The sequence below is a fragment of the Tiliqua scincoides genome, chromosome 1, assembly GCF_035046505.1.
Source record: "Tiliqua scincoides isolate rTilSci1 chromosome 1, rTilSci1.hap2, whole genome shotgun sequence".
Lineage (NCBI taxonomy): Eukaryota > Metazoa > Chordata > Lepidosauria > Squamata > Scincidae > Tiliqua > Tiliqua scincoides.
In genome coordinates, this window is record NC_089821.1 from 235,085,140 (window position 1) to 235,103,833 (window position 18,694).

The window sequence follows — 18,694 nt, forward strand, 5'->3', positions numbered from 1 at the left end:
ACTGTGGTCTGAGCAAATCAGGAAGCATTCTGTTAAGCTGAGCAGGTCAAGGACAGACAGAAGTGAAGAGATGTGAGCACAAACATATTGATTCCTCCAGCCTTATCTTGAAGAAGCAGGACTTCTAAATGCAGCAAGTATGTAAGCAGCAAACCAGTAGAGGCGTCACATTTACAAATGAAATGCTGCCGCTTTGCCATATTAGCCATACCTGCTTTTCCTGGGACTGAACTCCTTCCTAGTAGGTTTCCGTGCATAGTTTAGTGCTAGTTAATATTACTGCATAATATGCAACATGTACTTGCAAATTTTCACTTTGAGACAATGTCCTCTCCCATTAGATCTTTAATATGTATATATTTTTACAATGTAAGATGGACACAAAGAGATTTTTCCATCCAGACTATTCTTTTCTTTCTCCTCTATCCTCCTAAACCCACTGGTTTCATCAGCTTGGTTTTACAGCAAGAATTTTTGATTGTGGCTTCATTTTACAGGGTACATAGTGATTCCTTGGCTATTTATGGCATACCTAGTTGTATTCCTTTTCTTATCTTATCTTAAACTTGTACCTTTATAATAGAGATCTCGCTTCACAAATGGTTAGTGATGGAAAGTCTGCATCTCTGTCGTACAATGTTCAGAAATGGGGTTCACTTCCAAGTGAGTTCACCAAAGCCAGCAACAGGTGAGTGTGAGTGATTTGGCTTCGTTAGTTCATTGGAAGCCAAAATCCTGGTGTGAGGTAGGAGGGCAAAAAAGTTGAAGCGTCCTCCCATTTTATTGAGGTCCATAAGCATTTCATAACTCTGAAGCAGTTGACGGCGGGTAGCTTCGTCACTTGCATTCTGCAGTAAAACCTAAATTTAAAAAATGAATATATTCTCTTCCAAGATTCTGGTTTGGCCCATTTGCACTTACAGAGCCCAGCACTATTTTCATCCCAGAGTTAGTTAATTCTTCACCAAATAAAAAGGGAAAACATATTTATATTTTTAATGAAAATTAAGGGCCAAATTATCAGCTGCATCACAGAATGTATCACTGAGAGATATGCTCAAGTCTGGCAACAAAAAGCAGTTGGAGGGGTCCACCAATTAAGATTGGGACCATGAGATGCAAGGAGACTTAGTCGACCTTTTCTCCTTGCATCACTTTCGAGCTAGAAATCCCTCCTCCAAACTGTCCCTGAAGTGGTCAACCACTTTAGGGATATTAAATAGCAGCTGTGTGGGTGGGTAATTTTCAATGGGTAGCACTTGAGGAAAAGTTAGCTGCCTCCCTTCTGTACCATGGTCCAGTTCTTGACTGATGCCCTCTACAGATGCTTTGTGTTTAAAACGACACCACCAACTTAAGAACATCTTCCAATAATGCAATCTGTGATGCAATGTGTAGTTTCATCCTCTAATTTTAGTTCTGCCTGCTGAAAAAAGGGTGTAATAGAGTTTAAATTGGCAGGAGTCTTGCTATATTTTTAAATGAGTTAAACACCAGAAATGAATAATTCAAATCATTCAATTCAGTGAGACAAACTGTTAAAAATCTGTTGCACTTGGATTGCAATTGACCCCTACCTGCAGTCTGATATCAATACCCATGTTCTGCAAGAATTCATGTTGCTTTATGGGACCCACAGTGGCTACTCTTTCCTGAGCCATTCTTCGTAGGTAACTGAAGTCAACATCTGCAGTGAGATCTGCTGTTCCTGGGGCTGTTAACACATCATGAAGTTTATGGCCGCAGAATCCCTGAAAAATAATCACAAGGAAAAATCTAGACCTGGGTCAATTGGGTATCACCACAGCCTCTGGAGATTGAGGGAGAACACCAGTCAAAGGACTGTTTGTACTTGTAAAAAGGCCATTTCCAAAAAGCATGTGCTTCAATTATACATTAGCCAAGCTAGGACTTATGGCACCTCCGTTTGCCAGCTTTCCCCCTTGATATCAAGTACTAATGTGCAACAACACTCAGTATTTTTTACTGTTGCTTTTTCCCTCAATGTAGGTTGCAAGAATAAATAAAAAGGGCCATGAAAAATAGTTCTAAGATATTGATCTGATTTTTTTTTTACTGTTAACAGTTCAAAAATGGACCTATTCAAAACTAGAGTTTTTAAAAGTGCATTACCATGGCATCATATAAATAAGGAGGGCAAAGTAGGGTTTTAAGGGCTAAAGCCACTGTAATTTGGTCCATTCATAAACCTCCTCCCCAAATGAAATATGAATTGGAACTTTGGCTTTTTTAAGATCAGGGACTTGCCTTCCTGAGTCAGTGCAACTGAAACCTTTCAGTGAAAAATGAACATCTAATAACTGGTTAATGTAAAAATGAGTACCCGGCTATTTTCATTGTCAGCAAGGTTCACCTATTCTGGGGTTATGTGTGTGTGTGTGAGAGAGAGAGAAAACAGTTTTTTAAAAGAATCCTGTCTCCACTAATTATGGGTGATTCAGAGGCCATGCCAGCACAGCTTAGCTAGCTCTTCTCAAATTCTTTGCAGAGTGGTAAGCCTGAAAACTGAATCTAAAACAGTTGTTTTTACTATTTACATTGCTTCCTATGGTCAAAGAAAAACAGCTCTGTGGAACAACAAACTGAAGTTTGAGATACTGAAGCTTTTTTTTTGCATGCTGGTGGTGTTTCTGCTTCCTGGCAATGCCATGGCAGTTCTGTGCTGAGAGATGCAGAAGGATGCTGACTGTGAGTATTACCTACCTAGCTGTGACAAATGAATAGTTAGGATGAAACTGACATGTAATTTAAAGACTCCTTTGTTCATAGTGGGATGTCTCATAGGTGCACAAATCCAAAATAGTGCAGACACCCTATAGTGGCACAAACAATGCGGGGAGGGGGGCCATAGCCATCACAGGTTGTGTCCTCTGATAACTTCTGCCTGCCTGTCTGAACTGCCCCTCCTGACTAAGGAACTGAGTGTCCAATCCTATCCAATTTTCCAGTGCTGATGCAACTCTGTCAACAAGGCGTGCACTGTATCCTGCAGTGGGGATGCAGTCATGGAGGTCTCCTCAAGGTAAGAACACATTTGTTCCCTTACCCTCAGGGCTGCATTGCAGCTGCATCAGTGCTTGGGTCTTAAGTCAGATAGACGTTAAAAGAGAAGATGTTTCAGACCTAATTGACAAAATAAAGATCAATAAGTCACTGGGCCCAGATGGCATCCACCCAAGAGTTATTAAGGAACTGAAGAATGAAATTGTTGAGCTCTTGACTAAAATATGCAACTTGTCCCTTAAAACACCCACAGTTCCAAAGGATTAGATAATAACAAATGTCACACTGATCTTTCAAAAAGGAAGGAGAGGGGACCAGGGAAACTGGTTGGTCATGTTGGAGGAAACTAAAAGCAGTTTCCTCTTTGGGGGGAAAGCAGAGTAGCTTAAGCAGCGGACCCCCCTTTGGGTATCACCCAAGGGAACCTCCCTCACCTGGCTGACTGCTATTCAATAAAAAAGACAAAGAGGCAATGGCTTGTCAAAGTTGCAAAAAAGAAGTTATTTACTTACAGTTCCATTGAGTGTATATTTACAGCATCTGATTAGGATCAGAGGTTCAGCTAACTCTTAGAGATAGCAGGGTCCTAGAGCTGCCTCGCCCTGCATGCCTTGTGCTCAAGATGGTGTGGGCATCAGAGCCCTGGTGTGCGCCATCTTAACAGGTCGGTGCTCAGAGGACAAGGGGAAGTGCTCAGAGGAGAAGGGAAGGATAAAGGGTTAGGGCCACACCCCACGAGGATCATAGAGAGAACAGGTAGAAAGGTCAGAGTCACAGGGCCATAGCTTGACCCCTTCTGGACAGCATCCTGCCCCCTCTGGACAGCAGACAGAGTTGCATCAACTCCAACATGTCAGCCTAGCATCTGTTCCTGGTAAGATGGTGGAATGCCTCATCAAAGATAAAATCCTAAAACACATAGATGAACAAGCACTGCTGAGGGAGAATCAGTGTGGCTTCTGTAAGGGTCTTATGTCACGAACCTTCCAGAATTTTTTGAAAAGATCAACAGGCAGGTGGATGAAGGCAAACCCATGGATATTATATATCCGGATTTTTAGAAGGCGTTTGGTGCAATCCCTCACCAAAGGCTGCTGAGAAATTCATAGGCAGGAAATAAGAGGACAGGTCTTCTCATGGATTAGGAACTGGTTAAGGACTAGGAAACAGAATGGGTGTCAATGGGCAATTTTCACAATGGAGAGAAGTGAAAAGTGGTGTGCCCCAATGACCTGTCCTGGGACCAGTGCTTTTCAACTTGTTCATAAATGACCCGGAGACAGGGTTAAGCAGCAAGGTGGCCAAGTTTACGGGTGACAATAAGTTTTTCCTTGTGAAGGGATTGTGAAGAGCTTCATAGAACGTCTCCAAACTAGGCAATGGGCAGCAAAATAGCAGATGCGTTTCCATGTAGGTAAGTGTAAAGAAATGCACACTGGGGCAAAAAATGAAAACTTCATAAATAAGGTTAATAGGTTTTGATCTGTCTGTGACAGATCAGGAGAGAGATCTTGGGGTGGTGGAGAGCTTGATAAAAGTGTTGAACCAATGTGTGGCAGCGGTGAAGAAGGCTCAATCCATGCTTGGGAGAATAAAAAAAGGATTGAAAATAAAATGGCCAATATTATAATTGCATTGTACAAATTGATGGAAAGACCACACCTGGAGTATTGTGTCTAGTTCTGGTCGCCACATTTCAAAAAAGATATAGAGGAAATGGGTACAAAAGAGCAATCAAAATGATTACTGGGTTATGGCACCTCCCTTATGAGGAAAGGCTACAGCATTTGGAGGTCTTAGTCTAGAAAAAAAGAGACCTGAGGGAGGACATGACTCAGATGTACGAAGTTTGCAGGGGGTGGATAGAAGGATGTTTTCCCTCTCACACCATACCATACATAACAAGGGGACATCCGGTAAAATTGAGTGTTCGGAGAGAACAGACAAAAGAAAATACTACTTTACCCAATGTGTAATTAGACTGTGAAACTCCTTGCCACAGGATGTGGTGATGGCATCTGGTCTGGATGCCTTTAAAAGAGGATTGGACAGATTTCTGGAGGAAAAGTCCATCACAGGTTACGAGCCATGATGGGTATGTGCAACCTCCTGGTTTTATAAGTAGGCTACATCAGAATGCCAGATGCAAGGGAGTGACACCAAGATGCAGGTCTCTGATTGTCTTGCATGCTTCCTGAGGCATCTGGTGGGCCACTGTGAAATACAAGAAGCTAGATGGGCCTTTGGCCTAACCCAGGGGACTCTTCTAACATTCTTATGAACACCTTAACAGATGACAAAGAACTTTCACATGATGTATTCCCCAGGAAGCAATAGGTTTTAAGCTGCTTCCTCAATAACTGCTCCAGAGAGTGGGAAAGAAACCTTCAACTGCTTTTGCTATTTCAAAACAAACACAACTCTAGATTGTCTTCACATCCTCAAACCAACCTTTTGTGTTGAAGGACATTTATTTGAATGCACCTACCCGGAAAGTATCAGTTTTGGTTCCATCATGACCATAATCTACAATCAGTGCAGCTCCTCCATTCTTTTCAATATTATGGGCCAGCTTCTGGATGATGACACCAGCATCAGGACACACTTCCACATGATTTCGAGATTCTTTGCCCTAAAATAGAGTTCAGGGGTTAAATGAACATTTATATGTGCAGGTGGAAGTGTTTGAAATTGTCCAATCTCCAAGTCAAGAACACCATGTAACATATTTGTACAAAGCTAAGCAATGTCCTTTCTATAATAGCAACTCAGGCTAATTTAACTGCCGTTTCCCTCACAGAATCCTGGAAATTATCATTTTAAGGGAGTGATGAGTATTATGGGAGAATATGAGGATCCTAATGTAAACTTAGTTATCAGAATTCTTTAGGGAAAGCTATAGCCACACAGCTGTAGCCACACAGCTATAGTGAAAAAAACATGGAAAGACTGCCTTGGGGGAAAACATTTAGCTCATTCTATTAAGCAACAAAATAATAGTATGGAAAGCCCATTTCAGAAAAACAACGTATACAAGTTGATTTCCCCATATCCAGAATTCTGAAATCTGGAATGCTCTGAAATCTGGAGGTTTTTAGAATAGACATGGTTCTAAAAACTTTTTTTTACTGCTTTGTGTACCAGCAGGAGACAGCTGGCATAATGCAATGGGGCACTATCTGGTTGAGATTCAGACATTTTTAGCATGTGAACCATTTATATTTTCTGCTCTCCCTCTGGTGGATCTCTCCAACTAAAGTGATTGTAGTGACGGCATAGCCTAACTCTCTGTCCTTTCGCAGGGTGTAGAGAGAGACCCAGCAGCAGAAGCTGGCAGGCATTAACCATAGTTCCTCTCTCTGCGCAGGCTGAAGGAGAAGTGGAAGCACAGCCAGCATCAACCTCAAGGGGGCTTTGCCAGAGTAGTCTGAGTGGCTGCCTCTCACAGGCACGGTGCTAGAATAGCGCACACCCTTGCTGCTCCATTGCACTTCGGAATATTTGTTTATGTAAATATTCCAAAATCCAAAACCCAGAACATTTCCAGTCCTAAGCATTTCAGGCTGCATATAGGATATGCAACCTGTATGCAATGTTTAAACAGTATTTCAGTTTAGGTAATTGTCTTGTTGAATATTTTTGATTAAACAAAATGGTAAGGTGACAAAATAATTCTGCTGCATCATTTTTTAATTTTGATATGTAGTTTTCATTTTTATTGTGTACTGTCATAATAATGATATGATTTTATATTGTACAACACTCTGGATCCCTTTGAGGCAAAAAGCAAGGCTATAATTTTTAAAGAAAGAAATACTTTTTGCGAAAGAGCATTCCGCTTAATATTATGCTGCTGAAACCAGAAGCCTGCTAAAAGAAAGCCTACACATCACATACCAGTTTTAGTTCCATGATAAAGAATTTTTCCATATTATTGCTTTATTACACAACTAATTCACAACATGTATTTACTAAAAGAAATCTATAGGTAACTCCAGGGGGCCCTCATTATTCATGGGGGTTCCATTCCCAGAACCCCCACAGATATGGAAACCAAGGATATTGAAACCTGCAGTTTTTGGCCCCCCTACAGGTAAACCTGAGTGGAGTTGGGCTCCAGTCAGCCTGAAACCTATTTGAGGCCCACAGGGGCAGCCTGCAATTGTGTCCTTATAAGGCAGTAAAAACATCACTTTCAGTTTTATTGTAAAACTGGAAGTTGCGTTTTTTTTGTATTTTTGGCCATTCTGAGGCCCACAGTGGACATGCGGAGCCTCCCACGGATAACTGAAATCCCATGGATAACTGATAATTCAAATCCATGGATGCCGAACCCGTGGACAATGCAGACCCCGTTTGAAACTTGAAACTGTCCCAACTTTTATATGCATTTTAAGAAGTTGTGGACATCTCAAAATATTTAGTATAGTGGCAATATTAACTTGACACAGTAATTTTGTGCTAGCCTGGAAATAGAATGACAGGCAGAAAACGTACATGTATGAAGGCTTCTGTAGCAGGAGTGGCAGATGGTGCAAGGACAAATCGTAGCTTGTCAGGAGCTTCAGGATCAATGTCAACCAACAATTCACGCCACCCCTTTTCTACTTTCTGTTAACATAAAATAAAATGTGTCTGTAACAAGCTTTATTGAATAAAGTATAATCATTATTTGCTTCTTAACAGACATTTATTCAAGAATGTACACTCGACCAAAAAGGGCTTCCATCTCATTTGTTGTTCTACTATAGTGAAATCCTTTATTTATTTATTTATTTATTTTAAAAAAGCTTGGGGAAACAGATTTGGCTTTGCCAGTTTGTACCACAGCATGTATCTTCTGATGAACCGCTCAATATTTTGGCCAACAAAAATGCTAAGAAGGCCCCCCCCCACCAAAAGCAATAAAATTGTGTACTGGAAGTACCTGTTCACATACCTAAACAAGCAAGGTGCAGTAAAAGTACCATCTGCTTTATTGTGTGGGTCTGGACTGACTCATTTTTTAATGTAAAAACACATTTTTGCTTTTAAGTCCCAATAAGAGGTTAGCTGATTGCCAAATTTAGGAAACTCCAAATTAGGAAATTTAGTATCAAAATATTAAGTTTTGTGAGAATATTGCACTATTTTGTATAATTTATCAATTGTAATTTTCACTAAGTTAAAATAAGTTATCTAAATAAATATACATGTTAATTATAACACTTCCATTGCACACTGTGCAATGGAAGTGACATGTCTTTTCTGTATAATACATGCTCCTTAAGCAAAGTTACATGGCATGATTCTGATCATACCTGAAATTTATGTATAGGCAGAGCATCAAGAAATTCATGTGCTAAATAAAAACAGTTACCTAGAGGGAAAAACAAAGCATAGATTAAATTTCAGTATAAAAAATTATCATAAATAATAACAGTTTGTCACTTTTATAGCAACTTAATGTTGGTGAATTTTTGCTAATAAATAAATAAATAAATAAAGAGCAGCTGACGTTATAGTGGTATAAACTTTGTACATAGGTTTCCTTAAAAGTGGATTTATTTATTTATTTATAGAATTTATATCCCATCTTTCTGTCCTAGTAAAGGGCACTCAAGGTGGCTAACAAAAGAATTAAATTATTATTAAATTATTATTACATACAACACCCCCTCTCACAGAACTCTCTCACAGTCCCCCTCTCACAGGGCCAGAGTTCCCCACCTTCTCCCCGTCCCCCTCTCACGGACCCAGAGGTTTCCACCTTCTCCCCTGTCCCTCTCTCACCAAGACAGAGGACACCAGCTTCTCCTTGAGTTCCTTAATACAAGACCAAGGTCAACACTCCTGAATCCCAACCAAAACTCACTCACAATCCTGCATTCAGTCTCATACAAACCCTAATGCTGACACAATGCCTCTTAACCCCTTCCAGATGTCCAATCATTAAACAGCATGCACTGCATAAAAGGGGAGGGTATAGTGCTAGCGATTAGGGATCCAAGAGCCATAACAAAGAGTCATACAGCCTCCTGATCCACTATCTTGATCCACTGGCAAAGAGCCCTTTGGCTTGCACCAAAGGCTCACACCTCTGGCACGCCAGAAGCTGTTGTACCTGAACACGTGGGGAGGAGGAGGAGAAAAAGCAGATGGAGTCCAGCAGCTGGCCCCACAGGTGTTGCACTCCTTCTCCTTGTCCTTCTGCAGCCTTCTCTCCCAGCTGTTCTGCTGAGTGGAGGCTGTTCCCTCTCCACTCACTCCTCCCTCCACTGCCCAGGGAGGGAGTTATCCACAAAATAACTTTAAAAATTATCCTCAAAGAAGGATATTCCATCCTCAAAGAAGATATTCCATCTCCTCTTTTCTACCTTCTCTCTTATTTAGCGAGCAATGAATAAATGAAATCACTATATTTCTCTTTGTCATTCCGGAATCTGGACAACAGAAACAATGCATACTTCTATCATGAAACATAACAGTACGAGAACTCTTTCAGAGTATCATCTGTGAAGAATTACCAACTCTGGCTGAAATCCAGCATCTTTAACTCTGTGTTGGATTGTGCCCTCGGTCTTGGTTACTGATAGAAGCCATTTGCTTCATGGTATTTGCAGTGCTTATCGCTTACATGTCACATCATCAATCTACTGTATTTAGCGAACTAAGTAGTAGCAAGTTTCACACTGTTCGCCATGATCTGGTAAACTGCAAAAGGTTCTGGACTGCTGTTGCCTTTTCAAATCCTCCCTCCCTGCAACCTGAATGTTGCAAGCACTTGCTGAGAAAAATGCCAAACACTGTTTTGGACAAGGAAAAAAAAGAAACATGAGACGGAGTCCATTAAGCTTCTGACCTCCTTAGAGTACAATCCTAAGCGCTCCTTTGTCCAGTGCAAGTCCCTTGAGCCGGCCCAGGAGTGTTGCAAATATGCTGTAAGGCACGTGCATCAGCCTCCCTGAACCAGAGCAAAAGCTACGACTGCTAAATTCAAACTGGCTGAGTCAGGCCAGTGTGGGAGTCTGGGGGGTGGGGTATTCTGGGGCGGGGGTTGGGTGGGCAGTGGGTAAGCAGCCCAGGAGGGAGGTGGAGCCAGGATCCAGCACTTAGGCTGGATTGGAACCCCCCTCCTGGGTGATCCAGCACAGTGCCAAGCTGTTCAGATCTGTGCCACCTCTTTAGCAGCCCATTGGGGCTGCTGCCACATTACCCAGGGGAAGGGGAATTAATTCCCCTTGACCCAGGCCGAGTCACAGCCAGTCCCAATCCTATGCTTGATACCGCATGGGCCTCCCATTCTTCCTGTTCTAGGGCAATTAGAATTGGGCTTCTTATCACATTTAATAGGTCATAACATCAAAGGATGCCACAAGTTCACAATGTTTGCACAACTTTCTCACAGAAAATGAAGAACAAGAAAATTGTGCTTACCACCATAAAAACCAACGCTTTCAAAACAGTTCTACCTGGAGCATTTGCATTCAAACTACTCAAATGATTTTTTTAAAAACCACTGGCCAGAATCAGGTTCATATCAAACTTTTCAAAGGACTCCTCCATTGCAAAATAATTCCTCATCCTAAGAAAAGAGCTAATGACTGTTGAAAACATAATTAAATAAGCACCAAACCAGGATAATCTCACCCTCCGGTACATCATTCAAGTCTCGATACCAGAAAATTGGAAGTCCAGTCTTTGTAACACCTTGCATGTAAACAGAGGAATTATCCATTAACTTTATCTTCTTGTCTGTCAAGGTTGATGCTTGAATCTCACTTAATTTGGGACTGACTTCCACCAAATGAACAGAAATATCACATTTACTAAGTAAAGAGCTCAGTTGTTTAAGAACCTGAAAATACACAAGGATAATGCTGTTAATGCTAAAATATATTGCAGTGATTTTATAGAATTCTTTTACGATGTGTTTAGAAATAAAGATTTTAACCATGGCTTCTCAATTTCTCAGATCCACTCCATTTTTCAAATGTGATTAATGACTCTTTTAAAATATTTAGGATAGGTGGCATTCTGGCATCAAAAATAACAATAACAAAAAACTATGATACTACATCAGAATGGCAGGAACATGCACTGGTGTTGCAAGCAAATAATAGTGAAGGCAATTGCTGGGGAATCAGCTGAAAATCAATGTCTACATGAGACTGTTTAAGAATCCTCAAGACGATGACTGTTGCGCTGAATCTCACTGAACCTTTCTGCCTAGTGTAGCATAGCTGTTGGCATTCACAGAATCTGAGGAATCTCAGCTTGCATTCTTTTTTATACACAGTAAAAAGAAGGTTTCCTAGGGTGTGCTGTGGAAAGTTATGTTGAAGCTATGCAGGCTACTTTTACTTACCCGCAAAATATCACCAACAAGACTGCCTCTACCTGGGCCCATTTCCACCAGCTGAAATTTGTTTGGTTTGCCAGTGGCCATCCATTCACTAACAAACCAAATACCTATTAACTATAGAAAAAAAGAGATGTAACACATTATATAAAGCATCAATTCCAAAATAAGTGGCATGTATGTATTTCAACATAGGAAAAAGATACATTTTAAAATGTGCTATTTGAGCATAATGGCTGCAATTCTGCACAGTTAAGACTACAACACTATACACACTTTCCTGGAAGTAATTCCCATAGTACACAGTGGAACTTCTAAGTAAACACACACAGAATTGCACTATCAGCTAATACCACAAGCCTATTCATGTTTACTCAGAAGTAAATTCCAGAGTTCAGTAGAACTTCAGCCCAAGTAAATGCATATAGGATTGCAACTGAAATACCCCTGAATAGGAGTTCAACCACATAAGTGCATGCAGGACTGCAGTCATTCATACATCTCCATAATTAGTGCTTAGAAAAATCCCTCCCTGTATCTTCAGTGTCAGACTATCTGCTGTACTTAAGCAACACACTTCTAGACAACCTTTTGTATTTTGTGCATCAAAATAATTAAATTCCTATTAAAAACTGTCTGATAAAACAAATTATGCTCTTCTACATTATACTTTTTAAATGACACTAACAAGTACATTAGAGTTGCTTCAGCAGAATTTCTCCTCCATGATCCTTACTACTAGTGATGACATATAAATCAGAATGAACCCGGCTTGACTTTCAGATCTTGGGAAAAGTATCAGATCTAGCATTGAGAGAAAATAAATTTGGTTTGTAAATAAAAAAAATATAATATGAAAATCATTTCTTATCCTTTATAAACATAATTGTGAAGTTGCTCTGTACTTGAGCATGAACTTGGTAAGATAAAACCTTAAAATAGTTAGGTAGTAGAATACAGGTGTTCCCCCCTCCAAATATGTGGGGATCCATTCCAGGGCCTCCTGCGGAAACAGGGGAATCCTACCTCTGATCCCCCACACTCATTAACATGATTTATTTGCTTTCCTCTAAGAAAATGAAGAAACCTTTTTACAGGTCACTATAAGCATGCAAGCTTATAGCGATGTACAGGCAAGCTGCAGGCAGCCTGAATGTTTGAAAAGACTATATAGAATGCTAACAGGAAGCAAGAAGCATTCAATCCAATCTCTTCAAGTATTTGGGCTGCCAGAAGCTGGCCTGCAAATCGCTTGTTGTTGGCATCCTTCAGTCTCAGAAGACTATGGTATTGCGCTCTGAATGGTGGTTCTGGAACAGAGTGTCCTCTCCAGTGTGCAAAGCCTGGGTAAAGTAGATATGGAGGATAGACTGTTACCCATGCAGCAAATCCCCCCTCTCCATGTCATTGAAATGGTCCAATGGAAAGGTAGAAGCCAATACGGTTGGTTCCAACGATGTCGCAGGAGTTGCCAAAGCGTGACTGTGTTCAGCCATGAACTGCCTCAGGGACTCTGGCTCCGGATTTTGCCTCGAGGTTGACTCCTGAAGCCTTTTCCATAACTGGATGTAGCCACAAGGCAGTGGAGGTTGGGATCAGAGTTTTCCTTCTCTCAGATGAGCTGCCTTCCCAGGCTAATGAGTCCCATCTACCCGGTGGCTGTTTACTCGCCTTTTACGACAAGTACAGCCAAACTGAGGGCCTATTCTTATCTCCCAGCCCCCAGGGGTTTGCAAATCGCTATAAGCTTGCAAAGCAAGCAAAATCACGGATACTGGATCTGTGGATATGGAGGGTCACCTGTACCGTCACACCTTAGCAGATCCTACATATCCACATGCCCATGTGTCTATACAGGTGAATGTCACTTAGTGACGTTCTGATCAGCGACAGACTATATATATGACGGTCCGTCGCTAAATCTGTTTCCTAAACCTGAAGCCTCTGGAGCAGAGGGAGCTCTGCTCCCCTCACCTCCAGAGGCTCACATGTCCACTTGTGGACTATGAAGGGATCAAAATTGTCAATTCCCTCTGGAAACTGGAAGTTGCGTTTTTTTAGCTGAATCGGCTATTCTGAGCCCTGGAGAGACCACTGGCAGACGTGTATGGTTTTTACGGGGCTCAGAAAAGCCTCCAAAGAAGGAAGAGCAGCTCCCCTCACTATGTTGGCTTTGAAAAGGTGATGTTGTTTAACAATGGCATCATGGTGTCACTTAACGACAGGGATCGGGAAATGTATCCCTGTCATTAAGTAACCATTGCCTATAATTACATACCTTCAGAAAACATTGTACTAAAAAAAATTACCTCTCCAAAGATCTGACTTATTTCAGGTGAAGTAACAAAATCTCCTTTTTCTCCTAGCATGTCACGATGCATATAATATCCCTATGAATAAGGAAAAAGAAACACTGATCAGTATATATCACCCCTGCTAACTGGGCAAAGAGGCACCTTTTAAAGTGGGGTCTTCTTATATTTAGCAGGGGGAGAGTAACTATCCACCCCAGCATGCTGCCTTTTATAGTGGCTGTTGCTGGTGTTTCTTCTGTATTTCTTTTTAAGATTGCCAGCCTTTTAGGAACAGGGAACCATTTATTGATTTATTTCTGCTTTGTGAGCCACTCTGTTGTTCAGCAATATATACGTATCCTTATACACACACACATGTAGATTTTCTATTCCACTACTTACAAGCCCTGTTCAACAGTCACTCAGTTCCTCCAATATTGAAGTTATTTTAATAACAACATTACTCTCAAAAAGAGTAAGGCAAATATAAATTGCCTCAACATAATTTCTCAAACAAATTTTGGAAGTTGAATGGATGCAACAGCAGATTTGATGGAGGAGTTAAAAATGAAGCATAAATTAACTCTTCTGCCTTTTGGGCAGTCTTTGCACATCATTTTTTTAGCAGTCTTTAAGAGATAAGATACATAGGATGGCTGAAGGGCAGGGGACATACACAGTGAATTGAGAAGTAACAACCCGAGACACAGATGCAGGGCTGGCATTGGGGTTGGACAAATTGAGCACTGGACAAGGGGCAATACCCATCAGAGGGTCCACTTGGCTGGGCTGACCCCTCAATACTGGTGGCTGTCAAACTGCCTAATGGGAGGGTACTAAGGGGGCTTAAGTGCAAAGCTTTGTCCATGGGACCCCAGCAACCTGGGATACTGCTGGATGGAAGATACATAGGAGACATAGAGCTGCAAAGAAACTGAAGGCCCAATCCTACCCAACTTTCCAGCACCAGTGTAGCCGCAATGCAATCCCGAGGTAAGTGAAAAATGTTCCTGTACCTTGAGGACGCCTCTGTGATTGCCTCTCCACTGCAGGATGGCATACACACCCCACTGGCACGACTACAACAGTACTGGAAAATTGGATAGGATTTGGCCCTGAGAGCCCAATCCTATCCAACTTTCTAGCACTGATGCAGCTCTGCCAATGGGGTGTACACTGCAACTTGTGGTGTGAAGCAGACAGTCATGAGGCTAAGGTGATGTTGTCTCCTTACATCGGGGTTGCATTTCAGTTGCATAGGTGCTGGAAAGTTGGATAGGATTGGGCTCTCAGCCATTCTGAAGACAGCAAGGCTGAGGAAACATCTCATTCAGAGCCTTAGCTCAGGAGCAGCTTGTTCTGCTGTCAGAAGGGAGCAGATGAGCTTCGGCTTTTGGAAGTTAGAGAACACTAGCTTGAGAGATAAGGGGGCAGTAGAGCCAAAGAGATGGTGAACTTGCATACCAAGTCTTCTGCTGCACAACTGAACTTCTACAATACCTAAAAAGGACAGTTTAAATTATCATTTTGTAGGTTTTGATTTATATTCTCAATTAGATGAACTGATTTATCATTTTATAATGAACCATGGTGAGAGCAATCAAATACTGGCAAGTATGACTGTTAAAAAATTGCTACTTATAGAAGATTTCAGTTTGCTCTTGAGTAGGATGATCCTGACATCAAGGATGTTTATTTGATCACAAAGCACATATGATGTAAAATTCTGTGTGCTGACTGGAGGGTAGAGATAGACGTCTAAGGTTCTTCAAATATGCCAGACCAATAGGTTAAACTAGACATTACAGCACAAGTGCACACATGTATATCCTCCTTACATTAAAAAAAAATGAAATGCAGAGATGGGAGGTTGCCACTTTGACAAGAGAAATGCCTTGAAAGAAGGCTTCTTAATCTATTCCCCCTTAGAAATTTTCTCATTCAAAATCACCTCTCCCCCCCCCTCAACATTCTGACCATTTCCCCCTGCAGGCAGAATACCTGGGGAGGGAGGGAAGAGAGTGAAAAACATGTCAGAAGGGAGTTAAGCAGCAATTGTGATTAGATCTCTGCACAAACTAGCAACCTCCCATCCCCATACTTTTTATTGAACAAGGAGAAGAACATCACACGTGTCTGCAGTGTAATGACTAGTTCGATGACTAGAGGGATATCAACTTGATTAGGAACCTGAAATGTCTGAACAACAATTTGGTGAGTTCATTACCGTTAAAAAGCCTTGAAGTTGATGATAAAATACAAAATGAAGTAGTATCTAATCCAAAGATAGAAACCACAAACCATACAACACCAACACTCCCGTGAGGAGGAGTTGGTGACATTGAATCTCCACCCAGCTGCCTTTTCTCCATGTCCAGATTCTGCTACCTCCTCTCTCATAGTGGCCACAGAAACACCAATGGTCCTCTGAGGAGAATACTTTAAAAAAAATTTTTTTAACGCCTTTATCATGGTTTTTATTTGTATATGTTAGAATCATAGAATGTTATAGTTGAAAAGGGACTTTAAAGGTCATGTAGTTCAACCCCCTGCACAGTGTAGGCAATTTTAGTTTATTTCAGTTTGCTCATATTGTTGTTATCTTTTAATATCTACTGTAAGCTGCTCTGATGACCCCCTAATAAGGCTGAAAAAGTTGGGTACAAATCTCTTAAACAAACAAACAAACAAACAAAAGCATATTGTGTCATACAAATTCAGTGGTATTGCTGTTCATACCATGACAGGATTAGTCAAGACTTCCCGCATATATTCCGCAACTGTAATGGGACCAGTTGACTTTATTTTCATCCTGAGATGTTTCAGCATTGGAGTTACTGCGCTGCTTTCTCCTGCTTTATTTTCGGAACTAAAGCTCTGGCATCTCCATGGACCTGAAGGACCTGTGTAAAGCATGAGATTAGTCATACTGTGTTAGGCTGATGAGCCATCTGGATAAATAGCCTTATTGCTGAGAACGGCCATTACCACTTATTTTTGAGGAAACTCCCCAAATCAACAAGTAAATATTAAATGTGTGCCTCAGGGCCCAATCCCAATCAAATTTCCAGCACTGATGCAGTCTCAAAGCAGCCTAGAGAAGGCCTCTGTGACTTCCTTCCCACCACAGAATGCAGCACACCCCCCCCCCCGCTGGCACAGCTGCATAGGTGCTGAAAAGTTGATTAGGACTGGGATCAACTGTTTTTTATTTTTTAAACAGTATATGATTATCGGCTTTTCAGAAATGCTTGGAGAAAGTGGACAAGTGCATTTTAATACTGTATTGTGTTTATATAATGTTGTTCGGTACTTTGAAACAAATGTGTGAAAGACAGATTATAATTTCACAAATAAAATAATTATAGGCTCTAAAATGATTACTTCTTGCTAACATTTATCTAGCAAGAAGATATGTTCATTGAAATAGGCAGAACTTAAAAGAGCTTAGTTTTGACTGAATTTTCCTTACTGTTCTTTTATTTGAGAACAAATTTCATAAGACGTGGGTGCTATTAATTTGTCATTTTCCAAATGTGGCTGCATCATAGATTTGCATAGGGACCTTATGATATTAGAAGACTTATTCTTGATCCTTTCTTAGCAAACCCAGCAGATTAGTCATCTGCATATCTGTGACACACACGGTCAACATTTTCATTGAACTATTCACCACAATCTCAACATCTCTTTCCTGGTTTGTCACTACTGATGTACAGGAATATGCAAAGTTGGGATGTTCATCCCAGTGTGCATTGCTTTACACTTAATGATGTGAAATCACATGTGCCATTTGCTTGACCATTGACCCAGTTTGGAAAGAGGTCCTTTCAGTGTCCTTAACAATCTGCTTGGGAAATATAGCAATACAGTACTGTAGTTTGGGGTCATCTGCAAATGTGGCCAACTCACAGTTGATTCTTAACTCCAAATCATTGGTTTTGACTTCAGTGGCACTTAGTCACAACTAACTTTCTTTGGACAGAACCCATTTACTTGGAAATCAGTCTCATTGCCAATCAAGTGACAGCCTGCTTCCAGGGTGCAATCCTAACCAACTTTCCAGCACTGACGTAAGGGCAATGCATCTTTGAGGAAAGGGAACAAACATTCCCTTACCTTGAGGAGATGCATCCATGACTGCCACTCAACTGCAGAATGCATCATGTGCCCCACTGGCACAGTTATATCAGCTGGAAAGTTGGTTAGGATTTGGGCCGTCTCCATCCCACTGACTTTACCAGACTGAAACATTCAGGGCCCAATCCTATGCATATCTACTCAGACATAAGTCCCATTGTGCTTGTTGGGGCTTACTCCCTGGAAAGTGTGTATAGGATTGCAGCCTCAGAGCCCAATCCTATGCATGTCTATGCAGAAGTAAGTCCTATTACAGTCAACGGGGCTTACTCCCAGGAAAGTGTGGTTAGGATTGGAGCCTCAGAGTCCCATCCTATGCATGTCTACTCAGAAGTAAGGCTCATTAGAGTCAACGGGGCCTACTCCCAGGGAAGTGTGGATAGAATGGGGCTGTCAGTCCTGCTGACTGCACAGACAGTGCATGCTCAGGAGGCCACACTGCTTGCAGTGGCGAGGGAACGACGCTCTGCACATGCTCAGGGGCACTTTCGTTCGGCCACCGCGACGTACATTCCAAGCCTGGGGAGCCGCAGCTCCAAGGAAGGGGGAACGGGGCGCCCTGCCGTTACCATGGAGACGGAGGAGGCGTCCGCGTCGGGCGGCGTGGCGCAGGGCGCGCCCCGGGAGCGCCAGCATGGCCCAGGCTTGCGAGGCGGCGGGGCTCGCTCGGCACGCCCTCCACGCCGCTCCTGGCCGCTGCGTAGAGTAGCCTTGCGGGGCCGCCGAGCAGGACGAGCCCCGCTCCGGCTCCAGCTCCAGCCCGGGCCGGGCGCGCACTCGCGCCTGGACGCCCGCGACGCCGCCCCGGGGAGGCGCCCCTCCTTGCCCCGCTCGCCCGGCGCTTCTGCGGGCGCCCCGCGGCACCCTGCAGGACCTGGCCCGTCGTCATCAGCGC

The 18,694-nt window shown here is 42.1% G+C and overlaps 1 protein-coding gene across 3 annotated transcripts; it reads right to left on the reverse strand.

The window, feature by feature from the left end:
• Positions 1-327: 327 nt before the first annotated feature.
• Positions 328-18,552, reverse strand: NDUFAF7 (NADH:ubiquinone oxidoreductase complex assembly factor 7). 3 transcript variants are annotated; one of them, XM_066617908.1, is made up of 10 exons: positions 18,369-18,552; positions 16,399-16,562; positions 13,675-13,755; positions 11,372-11,482; positions 10,654-10,861; positions 8,325-8,383; positions 7,522-7,635; positions 5,513-5,656; positions 1,578-1,751; positions 328-860 (listed from the first exon to the last, which is right to left on the reverse strand). In XM_066617908.1, the coding sequence occupies exons 1-10, from the start codon at positions 18,433-18,435 to the stop codon at positions 654-656; spliced, it is 1,329 nt and encodes a 442-aa protein (XP_066474005.1). In that variant the 5' UTR covers positions 18,436-18,552; the 3' UTR covers positions 328-653. The 3 variants fall into 3 exon arrangements, with proteins under 3 accessions (XP_066474005.1, XP_066473997.1, XP_066474015.1); XM_066617900.1 differs by having other exon boundaries at positions 18,276-18,552; XM_066617918.1 differs by lacking the exons at positions 328-860; positions 1,578-1,751 and adding an exon at positions 3,068-3,144 and having other exon boundaries at positions 18,276-18,552.
• Between the last annotated feature and the right edge of the window lie 142 nt (positions 18,553-18,694).

What these genes read in the sequence shown, in the direction of transcription:
- NDUFAF7 (XM_066617900.1), bottom strand. Translation starts at nt 18,435, where the DNA reads ATGCTGGCGCTCCCGGGGCGCGCCCTGCGCCACGCCGCCCGACGCGGA. An exon ending in TCTTGACTAATCCTGTCATG is followed by an intron (nt 13,756 to 16,398) that starts GTATGAACAGCA and finishes CCTTATTCATAG; the next exon opens with GGATATTATATGCATCGTGA. An exon ending in CCAAAACTGATACTTTCCGG is followed by an intron (nt 1,752 to 5,512) that starts GTAGGTGCATTC and finishes ATTATTTTTCAG; the next exon opens with GGATTCTGCGGCCATAAACT.